Source organism: Entelurus aequoreus, linkage group LG04, assembly GCF_033978785.1.
Source record: "Entelurus aequoreus isolate RoL-2023_Sb linkage group LG04, RoL_Eaeq_v1.1, whole genome shotgun sequence".
In the NCBI taxonomy this organism is placed as follows: Eukaryota; Metazoa; Chordata; class Actinopteri; order Syngnathiformes; family Syngnathidae; genus Entelurus; species Entelurus aequoreus.
In genome coordinates this window covers 15,148,062-15,155,966 of record NC_084734.1, presented here as the reverse complement: position 1 = coordinate 15,155,966, position 7,905 = coordinate 15,148,062, and the positions used below count along the sequence as shown (strand labels likewise).

Genomic DNA, 7,905 nt, shown 5'->3' with positions numbered 1-7,905 from the left:
AATATACCAAAAAGCATAAATATATTTATATTCATGGAAATTTATTTTTGTGTTATATTTGACTGTATTTGATATATCTTTGATGATTGTCTGGGAGTTACCACACGGTGTTTATACTGCAGCTTGTGGTTGAGGAAATATTTCCCTTTCCTTTCATTTTTGAAATGAATGAGTGAAATGTGTTACCTTGCCAACGCACATTGTGTGGCAGATCCTGCAAGTTGGGATATGTTGTGATATTAATTCCTCAGCAAATAATGCATGACTAATGCATGAATCATCAGGACTAAATCACGGCGTAATCAGGAGGTGTGCGCGCCTACCAAGGTGGTGCACCTATGAAGGTGTGTGCGCCTACCGAGGTGTGTGAGCCTACCAAAGTGTGTGTGTCTACCAAGGTGTGTGTGCCTTCCAAGGTGTGTGCGCCTACCAAAGTTTGTGTGCCTACCAAGATGTGTGGGCCTACCAAGGTGTGCGCGCCTACCAAGGTATGTGCGCCTACCAAGATGTGTGCACCTATGAAAGTTTGTTGGCCTACCAAGATGTGTGCACCTATGAAAGTGTGTGCGCCTACCAAGGTGTGTGCACCTACCAAGGTGTGTTCACCTACCAAGGTGTGTGTGCCTACCGAGGTGTGTGGGCCTACCACGGTGTGCGCCCCTACCAAGGTGTGTGCACCTACCAAGGTGTGTCCGCCTACCACAGTGTGCGCCCCTTCCAAGGTGTGCGCCCCTACCAAGGTGTGTGCGCCAACCAAGGGTTGTGCACCTACCAAGGTATGTGCGCCTACCAAGATGTGTGCACCTTTGAATGTCTGTGCGCCTCCCAAGGTGTGTGCACCTGTGAAAGTGAGTGCGCCTACCAAGGTGTGTGCACCTACCAAGGTGTGTTCACCTACCAAGGTGTGTGCACATATGAAGGTGTGTGCGCCTATGAAGGTGTGTGCGCCTACCAAGGTGTGCGCCCCTTCCAAGGTGTGCGCCCCTACCTAGGTGTGTGCGCCAACCAAGGTGTGTCCGCCTACCACAGTGTGCGCCCCTTCCAAGGTGTGCGCCCCTACCAAGGTGTGTGCGCCAACCAAGGGTTGTGCACCTACCAAGGTATGTGCGCCTACCAAGATGTGTGCACCTTTGAATGTCTGTGCGCCTCCCAAGGTGTGTGCACCTGTGAAAGTGAGTGCGCCTACCAAGGTGTGTGCACCTACCGAGGTGTGTTCACCTACCAAGGTGTGTGCACATATGAAGGTGTGTGCGCCTATGAAGGTGTGTGCGCCTACCAAGGTGTGCGCCCCTACCAAGGTGTGCGCCCCTACCAAGGTGTGTGCGCCAACCAAGGTGTGTCCGCCTACCACAGTGTGCGCCCCTTCCAAGGTGTGCGCCCCTACCAAGGTGTGTGCGCCAACCAAGGGTTGTGCACCTACCAAGGTATGTGCGCCTACCAAGATGTGTGCACCTTTGAATGTCTGTGCGCCTCCCAAGGTGTGTGCACCTGTGAAAGTGAGTGCGCCTACCAAGGTGTGTGCACCTACCAAGGTGTGTTCACCTACCAAGGTGTGTCACATATGAAGGTGTGTGCGCCTATGAAGGTGTGTGCGCCTACCAAGGTGGTGCACCTATGAAGGTGTGTGCGCCTACCAAGGTATGTGCGCCTACCAAGATGTGTGCACATATGAAAGTGTGTGCGCCTACCAAGGTGTGCGCGCCTACCAAGGTGGTGCACCTATGAAGGTGTGTGCGCCTACCAAGGTGTGTGTGCCTACCAAGGTGTGCGCGCCTACCAAGGTGGTGCACCTATGAAGGTGAGTGCGCCTACCAAGTTGGTGCACCTATGAAAGTGAGTGCGCCTACCAAGGCGTATGCACCTATAAAGGTGTGTGCACCTACCAAGGTGTGCCCGCCTACCACGGTGTGCGCCCCTACCAAGGTGTGCGCCCCTACCAAGGTGTGTGCGCCAACCAAGGGTTGTGCACCTACCAAGGTATGTGCGCCTACCAAGATGTGTGCACCTTTGAATGTCTGTGCGCCTCCCAAGGTGTGTGCACCTGTGAAAGTGAGTGCGCCTACCAAGGTGTGTGCACCTACCAAGGTGTGTTCACCTACCAAGGTGTGTGCACATATGAAGGTGTGTGCGCCTATGAAGGTGTGTGCGCCTACCAAGGTGTGCGCCCCTTCCAAGGTGTGCGCCCCTACCAAGGTGTGTGCGCCAACCAAGGTGTGTCCGCCTACCACAGTGTGCGCCCCTTCCAAGGTGTGCGCCCCTACCAAGGTGTGTGCGCCAACCAAGGGTTGTGCACCTACCAAGGTATGTGCGCCTACCAAGATGTGTGCACCTTTGAATGTCTGTGCGCCTCCCAAGGTGTGTGCACCTGTGAAAGTGAGTGCGCCTACCAAGGTGTGTGCACCTACCAAGGTGTGTTCACCTACCAAGGTGTGTGCACATATGAAGGTGTGTGCGCCTATGAAGGTGTGTGCGCCTACCAAGGTGTGCGCCCCTTCCAAGGTGTGCGCCCCTACCAAGGTGTGTGCGCCAACCAAGGTGTGTCCGCCTACCACAGTGTGCGCCCCTTCCAAGGTGTGCGCCCCTACCAAGGTGTGTGCGCCAACCAAGGGTTGTGCACCTACCAAGGTATGTGCGCCTACCAAGATGTGTGCACCTTTGAATGTCTGTGCGCCTCCCAAGGTGTGTGCACCTGTGAAAGTGAGTGCGCCTACCAAGGTGTGTGCACCTACCAAGGTGTGTTCACCTACCAAGGTGTGTCACATATGAAGGTGTGTGCGCCTATGAAGGTGTGTGCGCCTATCAAGGTGGTGCACCTATGAAGGTGTGTGCGCCTACCAAGGTATGTGCGCCTACCAAGATGTGTGCACATATGAAAGTGTGTGCGCCTACCAAGGTGTGCGCGCCTACCAAGGTGGTGCACCTATGAAGGTGTGTGCGCCTACCAAGGTGTGTGTGCCTACCAAGGTGTGCGCGCCTACCAAGGCGTATGCACCTATAAAGGTGTGTGCACCTACCAAGGTGTGCCCGCCTACCACGGTGTGCGCCCCTACCAAGGTGTGTGCGCCTACCAAGGTGTGTGCGCCTACCAAGGTATGTGCGCCTACCAAGATGTGTGGACCTATGAAAGTGTGTGCGCCTACCAAGATGTGTGCACCTATGAAAGTGTGTGCGCCTACCAAGGTGTGTGCACCTACCAAGGTGTGTTCACCTACCAAGGTGTGTGTGCCTACCGAGGTGTGTGGGCCTACCACGGTGTGCGCCCCTACCAAGGTGTGTGCATCTATCAAGGTGTGTGCACCTACCAAGGTGTGTCCGCCTACCACAGTGTGCGCCCCTTCCAAGGTGTGCGCCCCTACCAAGGTGTGTGCGCCAACCAAGGGTTGTGCACCTACCAAGGTATGTGCGCCTACCAAGATGTGTGCACCTTTGAATGTCTGTGCGCCTCCCAAGGTGTGGGCACCTGTGAAAGTGAGTGCGCCTACCAAGGTGTGTGCACCTACCAAGGTGTGTTCACCTACCAAGGTGTGTGCACATATGAAGGTGTTTGCGCCTACCAAGGTGTGTGTGCCTACCAAGGTGTGTGCGCCTACCAAGGTGGTGCACCTATGAAGGTGTGTGCGCCTACCAAGGTATGTGCGCCTACCAAGATGTGTGCACATATGAAAGTGTGTGCGCCTACCAAGGTGTGCGCGCCCACCAAGGTGGTGCACCTATGAAGGTGTGTGCACCTACCAAGGTGTGTGTGCCTACCAAGGTGTGCACGCCTACCAAGGTGGTGCACCTATGAAGGTGAGTGCGCCTACCAAGTTGGTGCACCTATGAAAGTGAGTGCGCCTACCAAGGCGTGTGCACCTATAAAGGTGTGTGCACCTACCAAGGTGTGTCCGCCTACCACGGTGTGTGCCCCTACCAAGGTGTGTGCGCCTACTAAGGTGTGTGCGCCTACCAAGGTATGTGCGCCTACCAAGATGTGTGCACCTATGAAAGTGTGTGCGCCTACCAAGGTGTGTGCACCTACCAAGGTGTGTTCACCTACCAAGGTGTGTGTGCCTACCGAGGTGTGTGGGCCTACCACGGTGTGCGCCCCTACCAAGGTGTGTGCACCTACCAAGGTGTGTCCGCCTACCACAGTGTGCGCCCCTTCCAAGGTGTGCGTCCCTACCAAGGGTTGTGCACCTACCAAGGTATGTGCGCCTACCAAGATGTGTGCACCTTTGAATGTCTATGCGCCTCCCAAGGTGTGGGCACCTGTGAAAGTGAGTGCGCCTACCAAGGTGTGTGCACCTACCAAGGTGTGTTCACCTACCAAGGTGTGTGCACATATGAAGGTGTGTGCGCCTACCAAGGTGTGTGCGCCTACCAAGGTGGTGCACCTATGAAGGTGTGTGCGCCTACCAAGGTATGTGCGCCTACCAAGATGTGTGCACATATGAAAGTGTGTGTGCCTACCAAGGTGTAAAACATTACGTCAAAATATTAATATTATAAAAATATTTGTCTTTTAAACCAAGTAGGTTAAGTCATATTTCAATAACATTTCTAATAACCAGAATGAGATCAAAACTAACCTAATACTACAGTAATACCTCCATCCAATGTTACGTGATAGGACTCGTAATATCTTCAACCTCCAGGAATATTCTCTTTTCGTCTTGAACCTGCTGTACATGAACAGTCTTACAGAGAATGGCTGCTCTCTTGCACAAAACCTTTACGCCCAGAAACCCACATAGTGACTGCTTACACACACACACACACACACACACACACACACACACACACACACACACACACACACACACACACACACACACACTATTCTTCCCACGGCAATAACAAGCGCAGTTCTCTGCCTCCCACTGAGTGTGGACACTTTCTCACATCCCACCTGCACATGGGAGCTCCACAGTCTTAAGTCCCCACTCAGAAGAGCCACGCTGGCAAGAAAGTGTGGCTCGATTTCTGCGTGCATGAGGGAATTATGCTGACCAGTGCGCATTTTAATGTGTTCATACCAACATCGTATTTAATCCACTTCCTTATTATCTTGTACATGCAAAAACTGCAATCTATTAATCGTTATTGTCCTCCTGTGTCCAGGGAATTATTCCTCCAGTTTGTAAACCTTGAAAAAAAACTAGAAAACACAAGTATCGACTTCATCACTGTAGTATCGACCTTATTCCGACAAGGGTGGCGACACCACCGATGCATGTATCGATCCGCCCTCTTTTCCGTGTCGTGTAGTGACTGTGACAACACCGACACTACAACAGTCGTTGTTACGCACCCACTGAAGGTCAGAAGAAATCCATCCATCCATCCATCCATGTTCTACCGCTTGTCCCTTTTTTGGGGTCGCGGGGGGATGCTGGAGAAATGTTTTCATATATTTTTGTATTTATTTATACTGTGTGAAATTAATTATCTACACAGGAGCATTCTGTGAATGTTTGTTTACATACCATAATCGTTTCCAAACGGCGCCTGTGACAGGGCAGTAAAACGGCTGATCAAACAAAACAGAAGTCGTGGTCGCGGTGACGTTTTGGTGAATTTACTGAGGAATTTGTGAAACTGAAACAATACAAAAAGAATGCCGTTGTAAGTTAATAATACTAACACAGACACTTGTAAAGGTGTTAGCACGGTAGCTAACGCTTACGACGCTAGAATGTACAAATATGCATAAAAACTAAGGGTGTAAAAAATTTTTTGGAATTAATCGCTGTTCTTAATCCATTAGACTTAGATAGATAGATAGATAGATAGATAGATTAGATAGATAGATAGATAGATAGATAGATAGATAGATAGATAGATAGATAGATAGATAGATAGATAGATAGATAGATAGATAGATAGATAGATAGATAGATAGATAGATAGTACTTTATTGATTCCTTCAGGAGAGTTCCCTCAGGAAAAATTAAATTCCAGGAGCAGTGTACAGAATTGAGATAAAATTTAAAAAGTAAATAATGGGGGTATAAATGGAAATAAAATAGAAAATATTACAATAGGAATAACAATTAAAAAGCAACAATAAGAATTAGACTTAGACAAACTTTATTGATCCACAAGGGAAATTGTTCCACACAATAACAAAGGATGGAAAGGGTAAGGATGGAAAAGATAATGCAGGTATAAAGTAGACTAAAAATGTACCATAGTAGCAATATAAATATAACATATATGTAATATGTACATATTATATATACAGTATATAATATATACTGATATATTATATTATTATATTATATTTGTATATAATATATACAATATATAACAGTATATATTGTTACAGTATATGTAACAGCTGCAGCAAAAATAAAGGAAAACATGTATATGTGTATATATATGTATGTGTATATATGTATACATGTATGTGTATGTGTATATATGTATGTATATATGTGTATATATGTATACATGTGTGTATATATATATGTATACATGTGTGTATATATATATATATATATATATATATATATATATATATATATATATATATATATATATATATATATATATATATATATATATATATATATATATGTAGGTGTATATATGTAGGTGTATATATGTATGCCATCCATCCATCCATTTTCTACCACTTGTCCCTTTCGGGGTCGCGGGGGGTGCTTGAGCCAATCTCATCTGCATTCGGGTGGAAGGCGGGGTACACCCTGGACAAGTCGCCACCTCATCGCAGGGCCAACACAGATAGACAGACAACATTCATATATATATATATGTATATGTATGTATATGTATACTTACATATTTGTATATATATTTACATAAAAATGCATAAACATGCATATATGTATATATATACATATATATATATATATATATATATATATATATATATATATATATATATATATATATATATATATATATATATATATATATATATATATATATATATATATATATATATATATATATGTATACTTACATATTTGTATATATATTTACATAAAAATGCATAAACATGCATATATATATATATATATATACACGTATCTATATATACATACATATATGTATGTATGTATACACGTATCTATACATATACATACATCCATATATGTTTGCTTGTTTTTTTAACTATTTAATTTATAGCCGGCAGTCAGCGAACAAAAATCCATAAATTAGCCGCACTGGGGGATGGGGGTTGGTGTGGGGTGGGGGGGTCTGGGGGGCCCTCTCGACGATTTATTTCCAAAGTTGTTCTTTATGAAGTGTCTGGCTTACACACTGGACTGGCCTCATTTAGCTTAATTTTAAGATGTGTAGCGAAGTGTTTTCCTCAGTCTCACTCACACATGGTTTTTGAACAATGTCCCTTGTGGATGAAAAAAGTTTGTCTCAGTCTGAAGTCACGTGGTTGGGAAGTGGATCTACTTGGAGTGTATTCATTCTCTCTTTCCCCTCTACTGGCCTGGCCCTCCCCCCAGCCTTCCCCACCATGGTGGACAACCACGTCAGCCACAACTACATGGGCGCCATGGAGCCCAAGCCGGCGTACCCGCCCCCCCAGGTCACCCCGTCCAGGTACTCGCCGGTGCCCCGCCACATGCTGGGGGAGGAAGACTTCACCAGGTAGGCCGCCACCCGCCCCCCCTTATGCTCCCTTCCCCTCCCCTTCCCACCCCCGCATCACCGACACTCACTTACAAACCCCCAAAACCAGTGAAGTTGTCACGTTGTGTAAATGCTAAATAAAAACAGAATACAATGATTTGCAAATCCTTTTCAACTTATATTCAATTGAATAGACTGCAAAGACAAGATATTGCATGTTCACACTAAGAAACTTCTTTTTTGTGTGCAAATAATCATTAACTTAGAATTTAATGGCAGCAAAACATTGCAAAAAAGTTGTCACAGGGG

General features: G+C 46.7%; 1 protein-coding gene across 1 annotated transcript in view; it reads left to right on the top strand.

The window, feature by feature from the left end:
• LOC133648321 (disks large homolog 3-like) overlaps nt 1-7,618 on the top strand; it is a 115,388-nt gene extending 107,770 nt beyond the window's left edge. The window contains exon 8 of the mRNA XM_062044298.1: nt 7,470-7,618. Coding sequence (XP_061900282.1) covers nt 7,470-7,618 — 149 coding nt within the window. The remainder of the gene's footprint in view (nt 1-7,469) is intronic.
• The last annotated feature ends 287 nt before the right edge of the window (nt 7,619-7,905 follow it).